At 46.6% G+C, this 25,728-nt stretch overlaps 3 protein-coding genes across 3 annotated transcripts in view; all 3 read left to right on the top strand.

Annotated features, from left to right (window-relative positions):
• Sf3a3 (splicing factor 3a, subunit 3, 60kDa) overlaps positions 1-6,289 on the top strand; it is a 21,318-nt gene extending 15,029 nt beyond the window's left edge. Inside the window, exons 12-17 of the mRNA XM_013016910.1 lie at positions 415-484; positions 1,927-2,091; positions 2,188-2,298; positions 2,746-2,836; positions 4,998-5,053; positions 5,976-6,289. Coding sequence (XP_012872364.1) covers positions 415-484; positions 1,927-2,091; positions 2,188-2,298; positions 2,746-2,836; positions 4,998-5,053; positions 5,976-6,053 — 571 coding nt within the window. The 3' untranslated portion in view covers positions 6,054-6,289. The remainder of the gene's footprint in view (positions 1-414; positions 485-1,926; positions 2,092-2,187; positions 2,299-2,745; positions 2,837-4,997; positions 5,054-5,975) is intronic.
• Positions 6,290-14,973: 8,684 nt separating this feature from the next.
• On the top strand, positions 14,974-25,580 carry LOC105986022 (type II inositol 1,4,5-trisphosphate 5-phosphatase-like). The gene is made up of 6 exons (XM_013016762.1): positions 14,974-15,148; positions 16,280-16,377; positions 16,517-16,546; positions 19,670-19,780; positions 25,112-25,256; positions 25,370-25,580. The coding sequence occupies exons 2-6, from the start codon at positions 16,305-16,307 to the stop codon at positions 25,578-25,580; spliced, it is 570 nt and encodes a 189-aa protein (XP_012872216.1). The 5' UTR covers positions 14,974-15,148; positions 16,280-16,304.
• The window catches only part of Inpp5b (inositol polyphosphate-5-phosphatase, 75kDa), a 56,922-nt gene continuing 56,619 nt past the window's right edge, over positions 25,426-25,728 (top strand). The window contains exon 1 of the mRNA XM_013016979.1: positions 25,426-25,494. The gene's annotated coding sequence lies outside the window, so the exon portion shown is untranslated. The remainder of the gene's footprint in view (positions 25,495-25,728) is intronic.

The raw sequence follows: 25,728 nt of genomic DNA, 5'->3' as shown, positions 1-25,728 counted from the left end.
CGGTTTTCTGGTGGTTTATTGGAGATAGGAGTCTCACGGTCTCTCCTGCCCGGGCTGGCTTTGAACCACGATCCTCAGATCTCAGCCTCCTGAGTAACTAGGATTACAGGCGTGAGCCACCAGCGCCCGGCCCCCCACCCATTTCTCTTCCCCCCTCTCACCAAAGTTGAAAAGTTCGTTTTCGACATAATGACTTGTACTTCTCATTATTGCAATGGGTCCACCTGTATCCCTATTTAAACGATTTGTTTTTTCCCTTCCCCTCCACAAATTATACTGACATTAAATACAGTGAAAGCAGAGGTTATACCGTGGGGGAGGGACATACAAAGCAACAAAGAAATAATCTCATAAATGTGTTAGAAACAATCGCATGAAAGAAAAAAACATTGACAGTTTATTTCTTGTTCTCAGAGACACTGAGAGGAACAAAGACATTGCTTTCCTAGAAGCCCAGATCTATGAATATGTGGAGATTCTTGGGGTAAGTAACTACCCTTTTGCTTGTGTGATCCTCTTAAGTGGCTCTACTGATGGTAGTAGTAAATACTACTAATGATGAAAGTAAGAGAGACAGGAACTCAGGAATTTTTTTTCAGTTTCCAAAGAGGAATAGAGTTCTCTCAGTCTTTGGCCCATTAAGAGGTTCCTGTTCTGTTGCTGGGTGATATTCTCAAGGCTGCCCAATGTCCATAAAGGATTCTTCTGTTTATAGTGGTATCTGAGTAGTGCCTGAGCTTCTGCTGAGGCCAGAGGGTCACCAAAGAATCAGATACTCAGGTCTGGGAAAGTGGCTCAGTCGTAGAGTACTTGCCTCGCATGCATGAGGCCCTGGGTTCGATTCCTTAGCGCAACAGAAACAGAAAAGACAGAAGAGGTGCTGTGGCTCAAGTGGTAGAGCACTAGCCTTGAGCTGAAGAACTGAGGGATAACATCCAAGCCCAGAGTTCAAGCCCCATGACCGACCAAAAAAAACAAAAAGCCCAGGTCCTGAGTTCAAGCCCCAGGAATGGCACAAAGGAGATAGAACGAGAGAAAGAGAGATTTAGTTTTATGAACAGAAATATCTGACAGCAGAATCGATAGTGGCCTGGATCAAGGAGGCTCAGGCAAGTTAAAAAGTGGTTGTTTTTATGTCAGTGACAACAGAAAGGAGAAACAAAATGTTCAGGAAATTCTTGAGGGCAGAACAGATGAGACTGTTTTCTGATGGTCTGCAGCTTCAGATAAATAATTTAGGCACGTGATTGACAATCGTGTTTTTTTGTCAATTGTGGGGCTTGAACTTGGCCTGGGCACTGTCGTTAAGCCTATATATATGCTCAAGGTTAGCTCTGCCACTTAGAGCCAAAGCTCCACTTCCTGTTTTCTGGTGGTTAATTGGCGACTTTCCTGCCTGGGCTAGCTTTGAACTGAGATCCTCAAATCTCAGCCTCCTGAGTAGCTAGGATTACAGGCATGAGCCACTGATGGATGATATTCATTTTGTTGTTTGTTTTGTTGGTCAAAGGGCTTGAACTCAGAACTTGGGCACTGTCTATGAGCTACTTTGCTCAAGGCTACCACTTTGAGCCACAGCTCCACTTGTGGTTTTCTGATAGTTAATTGGAGATAAGAGTCTCATTGACTTTTCTGCCCGAGCTGGCTTTGAACTGTGATCTTTAGGTCTCAGTTTCCTGAGTAGCTAGGATTACAGGTGTAAGCCACCAGTGCCCAGCTCAACAGTCTTTGACTTTTCCTTCAGGAGCAAGCGAATTGTGCTGGTAGGAAGTTTTAGTGTGAAGTTAAGACTTTTCTGTATTCTACAACAAAAAAACTTTCCCTTGGAAGTGAAGGATTAGCTAGTTTCTGGAAAATAGAAAACATCCTTTTTGTGTTTTGTTATTACTTTGCTCTGACATTCCTTTTTTATATGATCTATTTTAGGAACAGCGACAACTTACTCATGAAAATGTACAACGCAAGCAAGCCAGAACAGGAGAGGAGCGAGAAGAGGAGGAAGAAGAACAGATTAGTGAGAGTGAAAGTGAAGATGAAGAGAATGAGATCATTTACAATCCCAAAAACCTGCCTCTGGGCTGGGATGGCAAAGTGAGTCTCACACTCCCACTTTCTCCCTGTTCCCCTTTAGGAAGCAGCATGCAGACTGAAGTAAACTAACAGTGTTTCTTATGTGGTTTCTTTTAGCCCATTCCCTACTGGCTATATAAACTTCATGGCCTAAATATCAACTACAACTGTGAGATTTGTGGGAACTACACCTACCGAGGACCTAAGGCCTTCCAGCGGCACTTTGCTGTAAGGAACTCAGAGCCCTTGGCTTGATATCCCAGATCCAAAATGGTCACAACTTCAGTTTCTCTTCCTCTTACATCCTCTTCGCCCCAATCAGCAGTACAGAGATGGCACCAGCATACTACCATACCCTAATGCTGATTGTAGAAACTGCTGGGGTCTGTCAGCTTCTCCCACAGCATATGGGAGGCATGAGGTTTGAGTTGTCATGATACTGTGGTGTTGACCTAGAAATTGTGTCTATAATACAACTGAATCTAGAATCTAAACCTGAGAGAATTCCATTTGCTCTTTGATGTCACCCATTTGTCAGTCACAGCAAACTTTACAAGCTGCCTTTATTTGAAGTCTTATGCAGAGGGATCAGGTTAGGACTTTTGAGTAGAACGGAGTGAGTGCTTTAATTCAACTGTCCCCATATCCCATTGTCCATTTGCTTCTCTCCCCTAGGAATGGCGTCATGCTCATGGAATGAGGTGCTTGGGTATACCCAACACTGCTCATTTTGCTAATGTGACACAGATTGAAGATGCTGTCTCCTGTAAGTAGTTTGTTGACTGTTTGCTAGCCTAGCCAAGTAGCCATTCCTCCTACAGCCACTGTCCCCAATACTCTTGTGTATGCAGACCGAAGGGCAATAGATAGTGGGTATAAAAAGGCTAGAGCAGACATAATTAGTACATAATTAGAGGAAAGTGTAGCACTCCTGATTGCGTCTCCTTTGAGAAGAACCTTATGCTAAGTGTAAAACAAGTCTTTCAGCATGGCTCTGTGACCTCTACGTGGAAGATTTTGAGGGAGAGTTACATATTTTTTCAGAGTTGATTTTAATGTGTTAGAACCACTAATATAAAGGAAGAAAGAAGAATGACCTCAGTAAGCTTATTTCCGAGGCAACAGGGCAGGGATACAAAAACACAGCCGCAAAATACCTCTTGGAGAAAGAATGAGTAGATAGAGCACATACAGTGTCAGGAACTTACTGCTACAGCAGTCAGAGGCCTCCACTTTTCCTGGCAGTGGAAACATTTTCTGTCGCTATCATCTTCCTGGCAAACTCATTTTCTTTCTGGCTTCTCTCATCTCTGTCATGTTTCACTTTACCCACTCCCCTTTGTTGAATAACAGACACTCCTTTCAGCTGTACTTAGCAACCTGCTCAGTGGTGTGGTCAGCTAACTCCTTTGGCTCCTATGTCTGGTTGTCAGATCCTCCATGGCAGAGCTAAATAAAAGTGACCTTTCAAAATGTTGCTGTGTGCCAGGCGCTGGTATCTCACACCTGTAATCCTAGCTACTCAGGTGGCTGAGATCTGAGGATCCTGGTTCAAAGCCAGCCAGGGCAAGAAAGCCTGTGAGACTCTTATCTCCAATAAGTCACTTAGAAAACCAGAATGGCGCTGTGGCTCAAGTGGTAGAGCATTAGCCTTGAGCTGAAGAGGTGAGGGACCGTGCCCAGACCCAGAGTTCAAGCTCCACGACCAACCAAAAAAAAAAGTTGCTGTGTGTGTATGGGAGAGACAAGGTCATATTATATAGGCCACAGCTCCATTTCCAGCTTTTTTGGTGGGTATTACAGGCTTTCCTGCCCAAGGTGGCTTTGAATCTCAGCCCTCTTAGTAGCTAAAATTACAGGTGTAAGCTACCAGTGTCTGTCCCATTAAGAACTTGAAAAACTTTTTTTTTTTAATGTCGGTCGTGGGGTTTGAACTCTGGTCCTGAGTGCTGTTTCTCAGCTCTTCAGCTCAAGGCTAGTACTCTACTTACCACTTGAGCCACAGCGCCACTTCTGGCTTTTTCTGTTTATGTGGTACTGAGGAATTGAACCTATGGCTTCATGCATGCTAGACAAGCACTCTACCACCAAGCCACATTCCCTTCCTTGAAAAACTTTTGGTGGTGGTGGTTGTGGTTGTTATGGGGCTTGAATTCAGGGCTTGGACACTGTCCTAAGCTTTTTTGCTCAAGGCTAGTGCTCTACCACTTTGAGCCACAGTTCTACTTCTGGTTTTTTGGTGTTTAATCGGAGATAAGAGTCTCATGCACTCTCTTGGCTGGCATCATACCACGATTCTCAGATCTCAGTCTCCTGAGTAGCATTACAGGCATGAGCCACTAGCTCCTGGCCTATTAAGAAATTTTAAGAGAAGTCACTTTCTCCTATGATTTCTATAGGTTGTTTCACATTAATGTCATCCTTTTAGAGTATCAGTTCTATATTCTGAGAAGTCTTTGGTTATGTTTAATCTAACTCCCCCCCACACCCCCATCATGGGGTTTGAATGCTGTCCTTGTGCTCTTCAGCTTAAGACAAGTGCTCTACCACTTGAGTCACAGCACCACTTCTGGTTTTCTAGTGGTTTTTTGGAGATAAGAGTGTCACGGACTTTCCTCCCCCGGCTGGCTTCGAGCCATGATCCTCAGATCTCAGTCTTCTGAGTAGCAGGGATTACAGGCATGAGCCACTGGCGCCTGGCCACCTTTTCTTTTACAGAAAAGTAGGGTCATGGTAAATTTTGCAGTGGAAATTTTTTTTGTTTATAGGTAGTCCAAAACAAATACCTTTTGGGGCAGGCACAAATGTTAGAAGCAGTCACTGGGATAGCCTGCTAGAGGTGGGGAGCTGGAGGCAGGGAATGGTGCAGGCATGTGGACCCAGTGGATAACTCATCAGTCCTTATGATGCTCATTTCTCCTCTTCAGTGTGGGCCAAATTGAAACTGCAGAAGGCATCAGAGCGATGGCAGCCTGACACTGAGGTGGGTGCTGATGTGCATTGCATTAGAGGCAGACCAATGGGAAGCACTCCCTCACCCTGTAGGAGGGAGACAGAGATGGTTCTTGGTTTATCAGTGACATGTTCTGTGTGACAGTATCTGCAAACTGACTTGACGAGCAGCCTCATTTGGTTGTGATATTTGTCATAATTTAAATATGTTAAAACAGGTTGTGTTCTCTCACTGAAATTCTGAAGTGACAAGTAGGAGTACCCAGTCTCTAGTGCCGTGGTGGTTCAGTCTTTGTCTTGCACTGGATCTCCTTTGAGCACAGCATGTGCTAAGAGAGGTTTCTCCCACCCAAGGTGGGGGTGGGGTTGCTTATTGAAGGCAGAGATCATCTCCAAGCTGCAGGTTTCAGAGATAAGGAATGACCAGTGTGAGTTGTGATAGCAATAGACCTCAGGCCCCTTGGAGACAGGAAGTCGATCGACTCCTTTTCTTTCAGAACAGTAGCTTGCAGTATTTATTTTTTTAGCAACAAAACCCTTCCCAGCTGGAATGTTGGACTCTAGTATACAAAATAAAATCAAGCAGAACTGCCCTGTACCTGGGGAAACTCAGCCTTCTCAGCCTCCTGGGGCAGAAACCTAGGCTTTTTGGTAAGCCTTTGAAAACTACTGACTTCGGTCAGGCTTTCTCAGCCAGGGTTCCTTATCTTAAACACAAGAAATGATGTAAATGAACTCTCCGTAGGTACCCTAAAGGTACCGTTCTAGATGTTAAGAGAAGTTCATACTCTTTGTGGAACCCTGTTGAGAAAGGCTTTGCTAGATGAATGCCAATCTCATGATTGCCAGGGTGTGCCATGGGATCAGATCAAGTGGGTCAAGGTGCTCAGAGATTGGTTCCAGATGTCTCTCCCAGGGAGTATAGCTAACCAGGTGTACTCCTTCCATTGTAGGAAGAGTATGAAGACTCCAGTGGAAATGTTGTGAACAAGAAGACATACGAGGATCTGAAGAGACAAGGACTGCTCTAGTGTTCAGAGATGTTGCTCAACTTTGGGCTTGCCTAGGCTTCCCCGAGATCTTTTTCTATTTCTCCCAACCAAATGCTCTTATTAAAGACTCTTTGCTACGTAGTCATGGTCTAGCATGAGTCTTGTAGAAACAAGACATGCTGGCATATTGCAGGGTTGACATGTGTTTTATCTTCATTTTATATTAAAAAAAAAAAAAAGATTCTGTGGGAAAATAAAACCAGCCCTTATTCTCAGTGTGTCTTTTTCTGAAGCCCAGGACTGAGAACTAATGCAATCTTGTATTTCTTAATGCCTCCCTACCTCATTCTCACCAACTTGAGTAGCAGCTAAGATTCTATTTTTTTAATAGGGCACATAAGTTATACAAGGGTTTCATTGTGACATTCCCACACATGTATACAATGTATCCTCACCACCCTCACCCCCTTTAGCACTCTCCTCCAACCCACTCTCCCTCTTTCAGAAGGCTTCATTGTTCTATTTTCATACATGAATAAACTACTTCAACAGACCATACTCATCCTCATTCACCCTCTTTTCTAATCCTACCCCCATTCCTCTGGTGCCCACGTTCCCATGTGATCCTGTTTTACTTTTCTATCATTCTTTTATTTTTAGTGTATTAATTATACCAAGGCTTTTCCCTATGGTATTTGAGAATTGCTAAGAAATTGCTTTTCCCCCACTCTTCTAATCTTCTATTGAAGGCTTTTGTTGTTGTTGTTGTTGGACATGGGGCGTGAATTCAGAACCTGGGTGCTATCCCTGAGCTCTTTCGCTCAAGGCTAGTGCTCTACCACTTTGAGCCACAGCTCTTCTCCAATCCTCTACTGAAAAACAGCTTTCATTGAGGCTCCTTATGCCATCTTCATACATGGGCTTGAATTCAGGGCCTGGGCACTGTCCCTGAGCTGCTTTTGCTCAAGACTAGCACTCTACCACTTGATCCACAGCCTTAGTTCCTGAGGAATTGAATCCAGGGCTTCATAAATGCTAGGCAAGCACTCTTAACCACTAACCCACATTCCCAGCCTACACTATAGTTTGAAAGTATTCACCCTCCATCTTTCTTTTACCCTTGTTCATCTTCCTACATGTCCCATAATTAGAATCATGATCTATATGTATTTATGTATATGTGTGTATTTGTAGACATATGTATATGTGTGTACATGTCATGAATGTTTTTTAGGTCTAGCTTCTGATAAGATCAAAAACAATATTTGGCTTTTTGAGTCTAGCTTACCTAGCTCAACATGATACTCTCTACTCCCACCCATTTTTCAATAGCAACTAAGATTGAATGTGTTAAGTAACTGACCTAACTTCTCCACCCCTACCACTCTGCTGCCACTTCCCCCACAAGGAAGGAGGGGCAGCTGCCAGCTTCCAGGGACTGCACCTGAGCCTCCCTGACTCATCCACATACCCTTGCTACTTTCCACAGCTGGGGGGGGGGGGGCGCGCGCAGGTAGGAATACTGAAAATATTCTAACCTTGGAGAAGTGCTTAGGCTTAAAAAGTCTAACCAGGAGGTCACCAGTAGGCTTTGCACAGCCTTCTGATTTTCTTGAGTTGTCCTTCCAGCCTCATCTGTCCCAACTAGGGATGGAAAAACGGGCTCATGTGGGAGACCTGTGTCCTCACAAAGACAGGCACCTGGCTCTAATCCTTTTAGCTGTGGAGTCTAAAATCCCCTTGGAGAAATACAGACTGGATAAGAACTGCTTCTTGAGTAGTGGAGGCTCTGGGTCAAAGGATGAGGATGGAAAGAAGGGGGCCCTATTGCTCAAACTGCACTTCACCCTGAGCATGGCCCTATTCATGTATCAAACACCACCATCACAAGGCACCCAGACAGGTCGTTTGCTGACAGCTTTCCCCTGAATCACAGCACCCTGGCAGCTCTCACCAAGAGACAGGTGAGGGCTAATGGAGAATTAGTGCCAGGAGGAAAAAGATCAGATGCCCCTTGGCTGTAGGAGTCAGGAGTGGTAGTTGTGCTCAGCTTCCTAGGTAAGACAGGAAGATGAAAATAATGCCCACTCCCATCACCACCATGAAAAAAAGACTTCCATGAAAAAGCAGACACATTGGGATAAAGTCTGGGATTGAAGAATCCGAATCAGAACTGTCTCCTGCCCTTGGCTCAGATCAAACTTAAGGACGAGTTGGAGTCTGAATCCTGAAGTAGCTTTTAACAAAGTAAGCCAGACTTCTGACTGAGGGTTTCTCCTTGAGCCTTGGATGTTTTTGTTGCCAGGCCAACAGCATCTACTCTCAGGGGGGCTGTTACTAGGATGCAACTCCCCTGGGCCTGCCTCAGGCTGTCCCTGTAACAGTAGGACCTCTAGGAAGCAAAAACTGAGCTCTTGGGATCCTGTGTTTGCTACTGGTTGGCCTCCCTGCTTGACAGCCTCAGTTTACCCATCTGTGATGTGATGACAGGAGTTTTCTCTTTGCATCCTTGCTTGGGCTGCCCTAGGCTGGTTCTTCATTCTTTAGATCCTGCAGTACTCAGTCAGATGTCTGTGGTAGGGCTGCTTTGCTCAAAGGTAGCTGTTCTCAGCCCAGAGACCCTGGTCTTCCCTGCATTTTTTTGGGGGGGGGTCAGTCATGGGGCTTGAACTCTGGGCCTGGGCACTATCCCTGAGCTCTTCAGCTCAAAGCACGTGCTCTACTGCTTGACCCACAGTGCCACTTCTGGTTTTCTGGTGGCTAACTAGAGATAAGAGTCTCACAGATGGGCTGGGAAGGTGGCTCAGTGGTAAAGTGCTTGCCTCGCATGCATGAGGCCCTGGGTTCAATTCCTCAGCACCACATAAGCAGAAAAAGCTGGAAGTGGCGCTGTGACCCAAGTGGGTAGAGGGCTAGCCTTGAGCTGAAGAGCTGAGGGACAGTGCCCAGGCCCAAAGTTCAGGCCCCATGACTGACCCCCCCCCAAAAAAAAAGAGTCTCACAGACTTTCCTGCCCAGGCTGGCTTTGAGCCATGATCCTCAGATCTCACCTCCTGAGTAGCTAGGATTACAGGTATGGTAGCTCAAGTGGTAGAGCAAGCACAAGGGTCTGAGTTCAGATTCCAGTACTGCCAATAAAAAGAAGAAAAAAAGTCAGCTGACCCCTACTCCTGTCTAGGTAAGCAACATGTAAAGGAGGGAAAAACCTTCTTAACTGACTCTCCTGCCACCTATGAGGATGGAGTCACACAGTGCTCCAACCCATCACAGACAAGCTAGGGCTATCATTGCTCCAGAGAGATGCACCACCAGGAGGCAAGGGTCTCCCACCAGATGGCAGAGTGTGAGGCCCAGGGGATACCACTACATGGTGTAGGGCTAGAGCAGGATGGAGCCCAGACAAAATGTCATTCCGAGGTGAAGGGGAGTGGAGGGGCCTTGCTGGCATCCAGGCACGGTCAGACACAGAGACTGAGGAGCGAGAGGGAGAACAGTGTATTTGGGATGCTGAGAGAAGCTGAGATAAGGCCCAAGGTGGCTGTGATGCATGAAATAGAACCAGTTGTATCTCCTCCCTGCTGACCACTGTCTGACAACCCAAGTCCCAGCCTTGGTCCAGCCTCTTTGCCTGGTGCTCAGTGAGTCCACCTCAGTCTCTAGTGAGACATCCCTACCCTTGGTGCTCATCCCTAGTGCCCCAACTCCCTCTGTCTCTCTGTCTCATTCTCTTAACTGGGTCTTAAACTTAGGGCATGGACACTAACTTTTTTCACTTAAGGCTGGTGCTCTACCATTGAGTCACATCTCCATTCTGATTTTATGGTGGTTAATTGGAAATGAGAATCTCTCAGACCCTGGGTGCTAGTTGCTTACACCTATAATTCTACTCAGGAGACTGAGATTTGAGGATCTTGGTTTGAAGCCAACCCATGCAGGAAAGTCTGTGAGACTCTTCTCTCTAATAAACCACTTAGAAAAATCCAGGAGTGGCACTGTGGCTCAAGTGGTAGACTGCTAGCCTTGAACAAAAAAACTCAGAGACAGGGGCTGGGAAGGTGGCTCAATGGTAGAGTGCTTGCCTTGCATGCATGAGGCCCTGGGTTCGATTCCTCAGCACCACAAAAGCAAACAGAAAAAAGCTGGCGCTGTGGCTCAAGTGGTAGAGCGCTAGCCTTGAGCTGAAGAGCTGAGGGACAGCGCCCAGGCCCCAGAGTTCAGGCCCCATCACCGGACCCCCCCCAAAAAAAAAACCTCAGGGACAGTACCCAGGCCCAGAATTCAAGCCCCCTCAGACAGGCAAAAAACTAACAAACCAAAACATCAATCCTCAGATCTCAGCCTTCTGTGCAGCTAGGATTACAGTTATAAACCACTGGTATATGGCTAGGTCTCAACTCTGAGATACCCCTCTACCCCAACGGCTATAACCTCTGACTTCACAAGCTCATAGTCCTCCTGCCCACTACTCACCCAGCTCTACCTTACCCTTGAATAGGCCCCCAAATCTCAGCCCGGTTTTCACCAGCCACTCAACCTCTTGTCTGCCTGACACCTACCTCTGAAGTTTTCCTCCCCAATAAGCTCTCTAAAGCTGGGCTACCTGCTCTCTAACAGATCCTCTCACTTCTCCCAGACCAACTTGTCTAATTTTTCAGCTCCAAGGAGACATAGAGCAGCCTGTGTCTGTCCAGGGGAGATTACAGGTTGTGAGTTGTTCACAACACAACTTTTCAGAGGAGTTGCTCCCACCCCAAAGGTGTCACAGCACTTCCCCAGGCTACCTATTCTACTCCCAAGCTGGCAATCCATCAAAGGACAAGTCATTCCCCACTCCATCCCTGGTAACCACCATCTTGTTACAGATGCTTGCTCTGAGAAGTGGAGGAGAAATCATTGTCAACATGTGGTGGCTGGCCAGGACCAGTGACACAGGCACAGTGTCACTGTGTCACAGTGTTGAGGCTCCTGACTTAGTGTCCTGCTTTCTCTTCCAGGAGAAAAACTGCACCACTTTCTCCTGCTAAGGAAGCAGTTGTTTCAAAAGGGCAGGAAGCTGTGAGCATGTACTCTGAGGGCTCAGAGTTCTATGAAGTAAGCTTGAGGCACACCAAGGTTTGGGCTACTGTCCTCTCTCTCAGTCCTGGAGTTTAGTTGGAGTTCGATCTTGGGCGAGCCAGCCTGCCTGGACTCTAACTAGTGTGACTTTCTCAGCTCTACATAATGTCAAAGCCCAGGGCCACAGCTAGAATTATTCACATCTCCATGCTATGCCTACTTGTTCCTGATCTTACTGGTCTCTGGGGACTGGTTGACCTCATGGGAAAGGAGCTGGGAGATCAGTGAGGAGCAGCTCAGCCCAAGTTTCATTTCATATCGTCTGCCTCTGTGAGGAGAAGAGAGGGATAACGGGAGGATGAATGGTCCCATCTGTTCCTGCAGCTCAGACTACATTGTCAGCTGCAGACAGATCCTCATGGCGGGCAGCCCCAGGGGTCATGAGGCTGAGGTTCAGCCCGGCTACTCATAGTGCTGTCAAACTTTGGCCTCAGATAGCTGCCTCCTTCAGGATAGGAACCTCAGTTTTAGGGCCCACTAGTATCCTTCTGTCATGGGTTCAAGCTGCTTCCACACCACTGCTCCTCTGTTCTTTGCTCCTGTTCTTGTAGGCTTAACAGAAACTGGGTATAACATCTAGGAAGACCCGGTAGGCTTTGCAGGCCCCCAAACCACCTGTATCCTTAGTGAAAAGGATTCATTCATTACTCCATAGCCTAGGCCTGAACATGGGGCCCATCTAGATGGCAGTGCCTTCTTTACAATCCCAAAGAGAGGCTTGGATTTTTCTGGGGAAACCTCCAAAAGACAGAAAGCTTCCTACCTGACTCCTAAACAGTGGAGACTCCAGAATCCTTCAAAGACAGTCTTTTCTTTTTGTTTTTTGTTAGCTGCAGAGCTTGAACTGAGGGCCTGGAAAAAATAGGTGCAGCCAGGTACTTTTCATAGATGAAAAAACTGGCTGGGCACTGATGTCTCATGTCTATAATCCTAGCTACTTAGTGTTAGGTTTTTAAAACGAGGTAGCCGAGTAAGAACAGCACCACGCACGTGGTATTCAGGTAAGGGGTAGGTTTATTCATCGTTCCGGCTCGCACCAGGCCATCTTGGTCCTCCACGCGGTGGGGAAAGGCCTGGGAAAGAGAGCTGGGAGAGCTGGGAAAGAGAGAGAGCTGGGAAAGAGGGAGAAAAGAGCTAGAAAAGAGAGCATCTGGGAAAGGTGGGAAAGAGAGAGCTAGGAAAGAGAAGGGAGTGGGAAAGAGAAGAGAAGGAAAGAGCTGAGAAAGAGCTAGAAAACAGCAGAGAGAGGGGGTCTGGGTCTGGGCTAGGCCTTATGTAGGGTATGGGCGGAGAAAGGTGTGGCCACATCAAATTCAGATGTGACCTCAGCAGATGTAGATTTGACCTCTTCCAGGTGTCCCAGTTGCCTAGGAAATGCAGGTACTGGATGGAGACTTTGCTGCGAGGGGGGTGGAGTCTGCTAGCCATCCAGGAGCGGACCTTACACTTAGGAGGCAGAAATCTGAGGATCACAGTTCAAAGCCATGAGACTCTTATTTCCAATTAACCAGCAAAAGAACTCAGGGATAGTGCCCCAGGCTCTCAGTTCAAGCCTTTCACATTAAGAGGAAGATTAGAGCCATGAACTAATGGCTCATGCCTATAATCTCCTAGCTACTCAGAAGGCTGATATCTATAGGGGTTCAAAGACAGCCTAGGTAGAACAGTCTGTAAGGCTTCATCTCCAAAATAACCAGCCCCCTCCCCGCCAAAAGGGACTGGATGTGTGTGGTAGAATGCCAGCCTTGCAAACAAACAGAGGCCCTGAGTTCAAATTCCAGTATCAGAAAAAGAAAGAGAACAAGCAAAGCAACCAAGGAAAGGAAGGAAGGAAAGAAAGAAAGAAAAGGAGACTTCAGGGTAGGTTCCCTGACATCTACCTCCTTAATCTCAAAGAGTCAGAATCAATCCCTTTCCCTCGCATCCCCCATTTGACTTTGAAACTAAATTCTAATAAGTTGTGCTCCATTAGTGTAGTAAATGTTTCCAGGAAAATAACATAGATTGTACATCTGCTTCTGGAAAGGGCTGAACTAGTCTTTAGGGGAAGAGGAGGGGACTAGTTAGAAATGAAACTGGTGTGGTGACATTGTCCAAAGAGAAATGTACTCATTACCTGAGTTATGTAACGATAACCCTTCTGTATATCAGCTTTATAATAACAAAAAGAAAAAAGAAGTTACTCCTTCCCCACCACTGGCCCAGCTGCTCTTTCACTGTGGATCATTGCTAGAGAGCAGGTGTCGTCATTAAGATAATTCATTAATTGAACAAATATGTCCTGAGATCCAGTTATTCAAAATGGATGAGACCTCAAGAAACTCATTTTAGCAAATGGCCCACAGGCCAAGAGAGTCCTCCCTGGAATCTCTTATCTAACCTGCCCATCTGGAACAACTTCCTTAACTTAGAAGAGGATAATGAAGCCTGAAAAGACAAATCCCTCTACCAAAGGCACGTGGATAGGGTAATTATTTAAGAGTAGTTATTTAAGGGAGAAAGACTCTCAGCAGAGGTCTATCCCCTCTAGGGAGTAGTGAGTGGAATTAAGGAGGGGAGATTTTTTTCCCCCTTTGAGGACTTCAGGGAAAGGAATCTTGGTTCGATGATCTGGAGGACTGAGGATGCGGAATGGACTAGAGCGGTTTCTCAGCGCTGGAACTCCAGCTATCCCAGGACCTACGGAGTTAACAGGGATGTGGAGACGCCCCCAGTACTGACTCGGGCATGCTGGGACTTGCAGGCCGTCCGGCTGTCCTGTGGCACCGGGGACTGCTGGGAAATGTAGTTCCTGGCTCGGCCTCAGCCCGGGTACCGAGGACCTAGCGTTGACAGCTGGGGAGGTAGGTGGCAATGGCGGGGGAGGCGGAGGGGGGGCGCTACAAGGGGATGCGGAGTGAGAGGAAGTGGACAAGCTGACGGCTGGGACCCCTGCCCGGCGGCTGTCAGACAGCCCACCCCTAGTCCGAGACTGATGCAACGGGCCTGCTGGGTGGGGTGTGGGCAAGGAGCAACAGGGCGAGCTGCTTTTCCCGCCTCCAGATAAAAAGGAGCCAACAGGATTGGGCTTCTTTCCTGGGTGGGATTCTCCCTTCCTAGAGTAAGGGGAGATGTCTCTCTCGAGTATATTCAGATATGTCCTCACCTTCTCCCAGAGAGGACCAATCCTGGAGGCCGAGACCTATCCTAGAAGCAAGGGAACCCGGTCTCCTATTTGCAACAAGAAGTCTGGTCCCCACTCAGGAAGAGCTGGATGCCCTCCCAGACAGAGGGTGGGTGGTACAATGAATCAGACATGGTCAGAGGAAAAGGGATGGGGACCCTCTCCCTGGAAACTCAAAGGCACATTGTAGGGAGAAGGACCAGGCTTTTTCTTCTTCCTCTACAAAGGCCCCTCCTTCCTCTTCAAAAGCCCTCCCCCTCCTTCTGTCACCTCATGGAATTGACCCAAATTAATTTCCATCAACTCTCCTCCATGCATGTCTGCTCAACAGGATCCAGCATGGACCAGTCTGTGGCTATCCAGGAGACGCTGGCAGAGGGGGAATACTGCATCATCATATCCTTTCTAGTCTTGAGCTCCCCGCAGGCTGGGCCTTGTCCTGGCTTTGAGAAGTCGAATGTCAGTCACTGTCCCTTACCCCTCTTTTAGCCATCAGAAGAGAAGGAGCCTACTATTTATTTTAAAGTACTTACTTGGTCCTAGACGCTCTGCCAGGTGCTTTAAATATGCAACTTCCAACCTGGAGATAGTGGAAATTATTCATTCCAATTTCACAATGACCAAGGCTCACAGGTGAAGTGACTTATCCAAGCTCACACCTTGGGGAGGGGGGCAGGGCAGGAAAAGGCAGGGATTAGTGGAGTGAACTGGATTTGGAACAGCCTGGCCTGGACTTTGATTTTCCCTTGACTGAGCAGCAGGCAGTACAAGGTACGCTGTGTGAGGGAGACAGCAGGCAGAGCCGCCTGCTGGGGTTGGTGCGCTACGGCCTGGAGCATGGTGGCCAGGAATACGCGTGAGTGATAGAGTCTGGGCACCCTGTTTTCTGGGCCATAACAGACTTCATTGTACCCTCCAGTTGGACTTCAGCCATCCCTCCAGGGCTGGGTCTAAGTCTCCTAGAGAGAGATAATGATAGTGATTGTTCCTTGAACACCATATTTAGAGCCTTTTTGCATGCATTAACTCATATAATCATCAAGACATGGGGGAGACTTCTGGAAAAGACATAGTTATCACAGTGTCCAGATCTTGAGCTCATGGCCAGAATGTCTGGATTCACATCTAGGCATTGTAATCCTAGGCAAGTTGTTTTATCCCTTTTCTCAGATGAAAGATTAGAGTATTGGGGATGAGGGTATAATTCAGTGGTAGAGCGCAGGTAGGTATAAGGCCATGGGTTCAGTCTCCAGCACACCCTCCCCTAAAGCAAAAAGATTAAAGTAAGTTAGTACATGTAAAGGTTTTAAACACAGTATGAAGTACAAAGAAGGTGCTCATTAAGTGTCACCTGGGAATATCTGCCTATTACACAGGAGAAGAGAATAATACTTGGCAGAGGTCTCATAGCTAATAAGTGAATCTCAGTGTCTCAGAGCTGGGGGAGGGGAGCCTTAGACATTTCCTAATCCACTCTCCTGATTTTATAGGTAGGGGAACTGAGGTTCAGGTAAAGAAAGGAGGTGGCTAAGCATGCACAGTTCCTGTAACATACAATCCAGCCCAAATCAGCTGTGTTTTGCTAACAAGGGACGTGCTCTTCCAAATGAGACAAGTACAACTTTTATGGCTTCATTCATAATTTTTTTTTTTGGGTCCAGTCATGAACTCTGGGCTGGGCGCTGTCCCTTAGCTCTTCAGCTCAAGGCTAGCGCCACTTCTGGCTTTCTTCTTTTTTTTTTGCTTGTGTGGTGCTGAAGAATCGAACCCAGGGCTTCATGCATGCAAAGCAAGCAGTCTACCACTGAGCCACCTTCCCAGCCCTTCATTCATAAATTGTATCCTTCAAGGTCATTGTGGTCAGAGAGGTTGAGGAGTGGGTCCAGCCAGGCTACTGCCAGAATAGAAGGACTGAGAGAGCATGAGCACTTGGGGCTCCATGGTATGGCCAGTGGGTTCTGTTCTCATTTCTGCTTTCTGCCCTTAGTCTCTTCCTGTACACACACCGGAGGATGGCCATTACAGGGGATGATGTCTCTTTGGATCAGATTATACCAGTCTCTCGGGATTTTACACTGGAAGAAGGTGCCACAGGAAGTTGGGTGGTATGAATCCCTCTCCTCTGGGAGCTCCTCCCCTCTAGGTTTCTCTGTTCTTGTGTGTATGTGTGTGTGGGGTCAGGGGTCCTCAGTTGCTAAAAACTTCTCATTTTCCTTTCCCACAGTATCCCCAGATGGTGAACTCTACATCCTTGGTGAGTGGTCCTGTCAGTCTGGGTCCCAGTGGAGAATAAGGGGAGGACTATTTTCAAACAGAGAGGAATGGTATGAAATAAGAACAACTCCACTATTAAAAAAAAAATTTTTTTTTTTGTCTGTTGTGGAGCTTGAATTCAGTCCTGGATGCTGTCCCTGATCGATTTCACTCAAGGCTAGTGCTCTATTATTTTGAGTCACAGTGCCACTTCTGTTTTTCTGGTGGTTAATTGAAGATGAATCACATAGTCTTTCCTGTCTGGGCTCACTTTGAACCACAATCCTCCGATCTCAGCCTTTTAAGTAGCTAGGGTTGCAGGAATGAGCCATTAGTACATCACTTCTGGCTCCCACTATTCTTATTGTGGTAATAAGACTGTACAGATATGGCCCTGTCCACCTGCCTCTTGTGGCTCATCTCTATCACTGTTCCACAGGCTTGCTGCACTGGAGTCCTCTGGAAGGCCTCAGTCATCTGAAACATCACATAATCTAATGGCAGAGGTTCCTCCTTCCTACACTTAGCCACTTTCTCCATGGATAGTTGTACCTTCCAGACTTCATTTCACACATTTTCTTTCTTTCTTTCTTTCTTTTGTTCTTTCTTTCATTCTTTCTTTCGTTCTTTCCTTCCTTCCTTCCTTTTCTTTTCTTTCTTTTCTCTCTCTTTCTTTCTGTCTGTCTTCTTTTTTTTGTTGTTGCTTATCCAAGGCTTGAAATCAAGGCCTGGGTGCTTTCCCTGAGCTTTTGTGCTCAAGATTGGCATTCTACCACTTGAGACACAGCTTCGCTTTTGGCTTTGTTAGTAGCTGATTGGAGCTAAGAGTCACATGAACTTTCCTGCTCCAGTTGGAAAACTGTGATCTTCAGGTCTCAGCCTCCTGAGTAGCTAGGATTATAGGCATGAGCTATATAGTGTGAGGCACATGCCTTCCAGCTCCCAGGAAGTCTTTGACAAAGCCCTGAAATTGCTTTTCTCTCACTGATATATGTGTCTTTTCTCATCCTAGCCAGCCCTTTGTAACTCATAGGAATTCAATTATTTGTTTTCACTTAAATAATGTCTGACTTCTTTGCTAGGCAATAATAATAGAGGTGAACGTTTAATCAGTGATTATCTTCTGCCAAGTTATATGATAAAAGTTTTTTTTAATTTAATTTTATTTTATTTGTGAACATACTGTACAGAGGGGTTACAATTGCATGGGCAGGATAATGCGTACATTTCTTACCAAGCATTGCAGCCTCCTTTGTTTACCCTTCCCTTCCCATCCCTTCCCAGCCTCCCCCCTTCCCCCCATTCCAATCCTTCTCCTTCCCCCCTCCCCTATGATAAAAGTTTTATACACAAAATTTGGCAAGATTGAGAGGTCGGTGTTCAAGTGGTAGACTATCTGTCTAAAAAGCTCAAAAACAGAAGCTATGTTGGGGCCTTTAATTAAAAAAAAATTAGCAAGACCTATAAATCTCTGTGATATGAGAGTATCACTGTTTTTATCTAAGATTTGGCCAGATCTATAAATAAATCTCTGTGATATGAGATTATTACTGTTTTCGTCTCCATTTTATGATAAAGGAACTGTGGTGCAGGGAAATTTAAAAAATTAGTACTTAGTGGAACCAGGATTCAAACTCAGAATCCAGAGTCTGAAGCCTATACTTTTTATTTATTTATTTATTTTGGGTCGGTCATGGGGCCTGAACTCTGGGCCTGGGCGCTGTCCCTCAGCTCTTCAGCTGTAGACTAGCGCTCTACCACTTGAGCCTCAGCCTCACTTCCTTCTTTTTCTGCTTATGTAGTGCTGAGAAATCGAACCTAGGACCTCACGCATGCAAGGCAAGCACTCTACCACTGAGCCACCTTCCCAGCCCTTACTTTTTAAATTGTTTTTGGTGGTAATGAAGAGTGTACTTAGGGCCTCACATTTGTTAGGCAGGCAATCTCATGATAGGGTGTTGCTTAATGTCCAACCAGCCTGGACTGTGGTCCTCTTACTGTGCTACCCTGTGTCATTTGGGATGGCACGTACATGCCACCAGGCCCAGCCATCGTGTCTCCCTTATTGTTGGGATAACATTTGTGCATTGTCATGCCCAGGGTGCTAGAACCCTCTCTCCCTCCCCGGCCCTCTCTTTTTTTTTTTTTTGCCAGTCCTGGGACTTGAACTCAGGGTTAGGCACTGTCCCTGAGTTCTTTTGCTCAAGGCTAACACTCTATCACTTGAGCCACAATGCCACTTGCAGGTTTTTCTGTTTATTGGTACTGAGGAATTGGACTCCCGGCTTCATGCATGCTAGGCAAGCACTCTACCACTAAACCACATTCCCAGCCTATCATTTAACTCTTATCACTCTGCTAAATGGCTTCTGTCCATTCTTTTTATTTTTTTTTTCTTTTTTCAAGTGCTCACCTTGGGCTGAGCATATGCTATGTATAAGGAGCTTTCTAGTCTAGTTCTCTGAACATAGACTCACATCTGTTTTCTTTACTGTGCCTTAGCAAAGAGCTTGGAACTTCCAGGAAGACCAACTCATGGACTGTTCTTCTAGTCCCGCCTCTATGTGCTGTGCATCCTGCATGGGGTGAGGGTGGTGACGGAAGGACTACAGCTCCAGAGAACTTGTCTCTGCTAGAACCATGTGATGCAGTAGTGAGGCTTATTGACTTTTCATAGTCTTGAGCTCCCTCTGAAAAGTGGGAGCTCATGTGGAACTGAGGGGCCAAAGGGTTCCTTTATCCTTTATTGTCTTATCAGCAGTGGTAGTCAAAGGACCATCTGGAGCCAGGGCTAAATTCTCTATTCTAGGGACTCCATACTTAAAATTAATCTAAGAGCCAGGCACATACTTATAAGCCTAGCTACTCAGGAGGCTGAGACTGGAGGGTCATGGTTTGAAGCTAAACCTAGCAGGAAAGTCTGTGAGACTCGTATCGCCAATTAATCACCAGAAAATCAGAAGTGGCACTGTGACTCAAAGCAGTAGAGTGCTAGCCTTGAGTAAAAGGAGCTCAGGGACAGCGTCCAGGCCCAGAGTTCAAGCCCTAGGACAGGCAAAAATTAAAAAAAAAATTAACTCTTCACTCCTGGTGGCCAAGGGCTCATTTCCTGCTCCTTCTGTAGGTTCAGATGTGACTGTCCAGCTGGACACAGCAAAGCTCAGCCTGATATTCCAACTGCCCTTTGGTTCACACACTAGGATGTTCCTCCAGGAAGTCACCAGGGCCTGTCCAAGTAAGTAAGACCTAAGGCTCCCAGGGTGGGTATCTGCTGGCTGGGGAGCTGACCTGCTCACTCTAGTCCATTTTCTAACTTTTGAACTCATACATTACAATTTCTGTGGCCCTCCCGTTTCCTGGCATGGAATGGTGACACTCCCAGACTGTATGCAAGCCATGGTGTTTGTGTTTCTGCATTAAGGTTTTTGGATCTAAGCATGAACTATATAACATTGGACCCAAGCATTAACTACTGTAGAGCACTTTAGTTCTTCTGGCTCTAAGCAGGGCTGCAGAATATGGGTTGTGACCTTGTGGCAGAATTTCTTACAAGTTGGCACGGCCAGCAGATTCTAGAGGCCCATCTTCTCTCTGCCACTCATAGCTGGAATCAAGAGAAGCCTGTCATATGGGTTTTCTTGCTTTTGAAACCTGCTCTATCCCTCAGTACAGCTGAGAAAATGGTCTAGCTTTGACTTTGCAGCAAAAGGTTAGAGGCTTCTAGACAGCATTTGTTTTGATTGGAGGTAAAGGAGAGTTTGTGAGGAGGAGAGAACCAATTACAGAACATGCAAATTTAAGCCACCAGGTGCTGAGGCTCAGGTGTTCACTCAGTGGCATTAGTTGTTTCAGGCCAACATCTAGTCTCTGTGTTGGGGTGGGGGGCGTGTAAGGGGAGAGCTTGGCCTTGTGTGATTGTATAATGGTCTCAAGCCTGAGTCTTGAGGGCTCAGGTGTGCCAGGAAGAACTGGCAAACTGGCTTCTGGGTGGAGGAAAGAAAGTAGAAACAAGAATATAAAGCTTTGAGTGGGTGGCTAAGGAGTTTAAAATTTATTCTATAAGCAGGGGAACATTTATTTTTTTATTTTTAATTTTTTTGTCAGCTGTGGGACTTGAACTCTGGGCCTGGGCGCTGTCCCTCAGCTCTTTAGCTCAAGGCGAGCACTCTACCACTTGAGCTACAGCGCCACTTCCAGTTTTCTAGTGGTTTATTGGAGATAGGAGTCTCATGGTCTTTTCTGCCTGGGCTGGCTTTGAACCTCGATCCTCAGATCTCAGCCTCCTGAGTAGCTAGGAGTACAGGCCTGAGCCACCGGTTCCCGGCGAACATTTATTTCTAAATTTTAAAATAATTACTTGGGCTGGGAAGGTGGCTCAGTGGTAGAGTGCTTGCCTTGCATACATGAGGCCCTGCGTTCAATTCCTTAGCACCAAATAAGCAGAAAAAGCCAGAAGTGGCGCTGTGGCTTAAGTGGTAGAGCACTAATCTTGACCTGAAGAGCTGAAGGACAATGCCCAGGCTCAGAGTTCAGGCCCCATGACCAGCAAAAAATAAAAAAAAAATAAAATAATTACTATCATTTAATGATCATTAGTAATGGTTTTAGGAGGGATAGTAACAGTAATACCAGTTGAGCATCCTGAATCTGGAAATCCAAACTCTGAAGTACTCTAAAACCCCAAAACTTTTAAGTGCCAATATGATGCCAACAAGTAGAAAATACCACACCATCAAAGTTTGTTTTATGCACATTTTTTTTTCCAGTCCTGGGGCTTGAACTTAGGGCCTGGGCACTACGGCTCAAGGCTAGCACTCTACCACTTGAGCCACACTGCCACTTCCAGCTTTTTCTGTTTATGTGGTACTGAGGAATAAAACCCAGGGCTTCATGTATGCTGATCAAGCACTCTACCACTAAGCCACATTCCCAGCGTGCGCCCCCCACCCCCCCAGCTTTTGGTACCTGTCCTGGGGCTTGAACTCAGGGCCTGGGCACTGTCCCTTAGCTTTTTTACTTAAGGCTGGCACTCTACTACTTGAGCCACAGCTCTACTTGTGGGTTTCTGCTGGCTAATTGGAGATAAGAGCCTCATAAACTTTCCTACTTAGGCTGGCTTTGAAATGTAGTTCTCAGCATTCAGACTCCTGAGTAGGTAGGTTATAGGCATGCGCCATAGGCACCTGGAGCCATCAGCCTTAAAACCTACTGAAGCACTTTTGGTTATAAGTGTTTTGGAGGGCTGGGAAGGTGGCTCAGTGGTAGAGTGCTTGCCTTGCATGCATGAGGCCCTGGGTTCGATTCCTCAGCACCACATAAGCAGAAAAAAAAAAAAGCTGGAAGTGGCACTGTGGCTCAAGTGGTAGAGTGCTAGCCTTGAGCTGAAGAGCTGAGGGACAGCGCCCAGGCCCAGAGTTCAGGCCCCACGACCAGACCAAAAAAACAAAACAAAAAATAGTGTTTTGGAAAGGATAGCCAACCTGTAAGAGCAAGGAGACAGCCTCTTTGACTTGAAATCCATTTCTGACAGTCCCTAGCTGTGTGACTTTGGCAAACCACTTCACTTTTCTGGGCCTTCATTCTGGTAATCTTCTACATGTCATGAATATCCCTCATGGGGTTGTGAGAATTAAAAGAAAGAACACACGTGAATCAGGTGCTGGTGGCTCATGCCTGTAATCTTAGCTACTTGGGAGGCTGAGATCTGAGGATGATGGTAGCTTGAAGCCAGCCCTGGCAGTCCATGAGACTTATCTCCTCCGATAAACCACCAGAAACAGAGGTGGTATTGTGGCTCAAAGTGGCAGAGCACTAGCCTTGAGCAAGAAAAGCTAAGGGACAGCACCTAGGCCCTGAGTTCAACCCCCACAGCTAACAAATAAGAAAGAAAGAACACATGTGAAAGTTCTCATCCAGATAGCAACAACTCAGAAAATATTTTCTCCTTCTTGGACTTATGTGTTAGACACCATTCTAAAACCTTTTTTTTTTTTTTTAACAAACTATCACATTTAATACTTCTACAGCCTTCACGGTTAGTATTATCAAGGTCTCCATTTTACAGATAAGGAAACTGAAGCTCCAAGACAGTAGGTGCTTTTCCTGAGTGCACAGCCGGTACACTGTGGAGAGCCAGGATGAACAAGCTTAGCTGAGTCTTACTCCAGAGTCTGAGTTTTCAACTGTTTTGCTCTTGTTCTTCCTTATTTGGTCTCTCTCTGTCTCAGTCTCTGTGTGTGAACAGCTCTAGGAGGCCTTGATGAAAGAGGTGGTGTTAAAGCTTAGAAGAACAAGAGTATCCCTTCCTCCCCCATTCTCCCCTTCCCTCCCCCCCCAGGCTATGAGGGAAAAGGGCAAGCAATGAGAGGGAGGAGCGCAGGCTGGGCTGATCTTGGAAAAGCTGTGGAGAGAGCTGGGCAGGAGAGACCAGCAGAGGGCAGCTCTTGAAGAGCCTGAAATAAATAACAAGGAACTTGGACTCTGCCCTTGTAGAGAGCTCTTAAGGAAAACTGGGGAGTGGTTAAGCAAGATTGGGAAATTAGAAAAGCTCCCCTGATAAAAACCATAGAAAGGAGGAGCCTGGAATGTATTATAGTGCTACAGGCATTTGGAATGAGGCTGAGAGTAGGGAATTGGCCATGGGATAGGATTGGGAAGGAAAGATGGGCTGGAGAAGTACTAAGGAGGCTCTACTGAGGACAGTGAAATTGCCTTGGGAGCTGTGAATTTGGTTTGGTGTTGACAACTTTAAAACTGATTAGAACAGTGACTAGCCATTTAACAAATGTTTGTTAAATGGATGGACAGAGCTGTATGAATAGAGGAGAGAAGTCAAGGATGATTTAACAATCCAAGGTTTTTTTTGTGTGTGCAGGTCCTGGGGCTTGATCTCAAAGTGTGTGTGCTATCCCCAAGGGTTGTATACTACCACTTTAGCCACAACCCCATTTCCAACTTTTCTCTTTTGTTGCTTAATTGCAGATAATAATGTCATGAACTTTTCTGCACAAGATGACTTTGACCCGTGATCCTCAGATGTCAGCATCCTGTGTAGCTAGGCTTACAGGCATGAGCCACTGACACCCCACTTTTTTAGGGTGGATCTGATAAGACTGAATTATAGGTAGTAGTATATAAATGTTGAAAGTAATTTAAAGTCATGGATAAGTTCTTTTTCTTCTTTAGGATCTGTCTTGTAGGTCTCTTACCTGCTCTGGGGTTCAAATCCCATTTCCAGTAACTAGCAGGAAGTCTATACTATTTCTTTCTCTCCTGTTTTACTCTCTTTCTCTCTCTCTTGTTGGTAGTATGGCTTGAACTCTGGCCCTACCCCCTGTTCCTCAGCTTTTCAGCTCAAGGTGAGCACTCTACCACTTGGGCCACAGTGCCACTTCTGGGTTTCTGGTGGTTAATTGAAGATAAGATTTTCAAGGACTTTCTTGCCAGGGCTGGCTTTGAACCGTGATCCTCAGATCTCAGCCTCCTGAGTAGCTAGGATTACAGGTGTAAGCTACTGGTGCCCTGCCCCTCTTCTCTTTTTTGTGCCTTTATTAGGGCTTAACCTCAGGGCCTGGGCATTGATGCTTAGCTTTTTCGTTCAAGGTTGTTGCTTTACCACTACAAACACAGCTCTACTTACAGCTTTTTGGTAGTAAATTTGAGGTAAGAATCTCATGGACTTAAAGTCTGGACTGGCTTCAAACCATGATCCTCAAATCTCAATCTCCTGAGTAGCTAGGATTATAGGCATGAGCCACCTGCACCTGACCCACATCTTGGCTTTCTGATTTGCACAATGGAAATATAAACATGTCTTACACAACAATCCAAGGTGGATTTTGTTTTGTTTTTGGATTAGATGAGACTGGATATAGGTTAGTATATAGAAATGTTAAAAAGTGCTGCCTGGTCATGTCAGGCAGCAGAAGCCCAAGTCTTTCCATTTCTGATGTCCTTGCAAGTCCAATTCAGTTGGATCAACTTTCTGTAGCTCCACAAGCAAATATGCAGGATAGGAGAAGGGTTTCTATCAAGTGTTTTAAAGTCAGACTGACCCGGTTATGAGTTGGAAGCAAGTGAGGTTCAAGAGCTTCTAGGAAGGAGAGGTAGTTAAGATGGATCCAGAGGACCAGCACTGATAGTCTATTTTGCGTGCATTTGACTCAGAGCGTTTGTCCCTGGGGTGGCTTGCAAACTGCAGACGGAGGTTACAGGTTAATGCGCCAACCCACTCTAACATGCTAACTTCTGGATGAAGGCCCTGCACCCCTGATTCTGACTCTGGACTTTACCTCTCTGAACCCAGTCACCTCGCATATAAAATTGGAAGCGTTTCCTAGCTCACAAAGCTATCTATATCTATCTATCTATCTATCTATATACATAGATGGAGCACAGACCTTAGCGTGCAGTTCTTTGAGGCTGGAGTAATGGCAGGCTCTCTGGGTCAGAGCACGTTACTGCATTTGGGCCTCAGACCCACGCGGTGCCCAGGGGCAACACAGTTGAAGATTCTTCCCAGAACACAAGCCCGTGGTTCAGACTGTGCTCCTTGTTCCTGACACAGGATTCGATCCTGCGACCCCGGATCCTGAGTTCCTCTGGCTATCCCGTTACAAGTGTGTGGAGCCAGCGCCAGAGGCTCCCACAGCACGCGGTTGGAACACGGCCCCGGGTACCTCACCCTGGTGCGCAGCAATTGGCGGAGGCAGGTATCCATCTTGGAAAGGAAAGTGGGGATTCGAGGATAGCAGGTATCAGGGGGCGGGGTTAGTTCTGTTTGGGGGTGGGGCTGTGAGTCAAACGTAATTTCGATTGGCGGGAGTGGCACGCGGGGGCGGGCTCGTCTGGGGTGGGCGGAGCACGCGGGCGGGCGGCGGGATGAGGAGCTTGAGGAAGCTGGCAGGGAAATGTCCGCCGCCGCCGGCTCTCGGGAGTGCGACTCTGCAGGTACGGCGAGGGATGGCAAGCGGGACTTAGGCGGGGGACTGGGGGAAGCTCGGTCGTGGGAGGCATCAGGCCGGGCCTTCGGGTAGGTTGGACGTGCGAGTTAGCAGGTGGACGCGTGGGGCGAAGACCGAGCTTTGGGCCCTACGGGAGGTGGAGACATTGGGACGGAGGTTCTGTGGAGAACCTCAGTCGGGCATGATGGGGGGGGCGTCCGGTGATAATGGGGTGCTGAGG

Source organism: Dipodomys ordii, unplaced genomic scaffold (assembly GCF_000151885.1).
Source record: "Dipodomys ordii isolate 6190 unplaced genomic scaffold, Dord_2.0 Scaffold33, whole genome shotgun sequence".
Classification (NCBI taxonomy): domain Eukaryota; kingdom Metazoa; phylum Chordata; class Mammalia; order Rodentia; family Heteromyidae; genus Dipodomys; species Dipodomys ordii.
Note: the sequence above shows the minus strand (reverse complement) of the source record. Positions and strands in the feature narration are given on the sequence as shown.

What these genes read in the sequence shown, in the direction of transcription:
- LOC105986022 (XM_013016762.1), top strand. Translation starts at nt 16,305, where the DNA reads ATGGCCATTACAGGGGATGATGTCTCTTTGGATCAGATTATACCAGTC. An exon ending in TGGTGAACTCTACATCCTTG is followed by an intron (nt 16,547 to 19,669) that starts GTGAGTGGTCCT and finishes CTCCTTCTGTAG; the next exon opens with GTTCAGATGTGACTGTCCAG. An exon ending in GCAGCAATTGGCGGAGGCAG is followed by an intron (nt 25,257 to 25,369) that starts GTATCCATCTTG and finishes GATTGGCGGGAG; the next exon opens with TGGCACGCGGGGGCGGGCTC.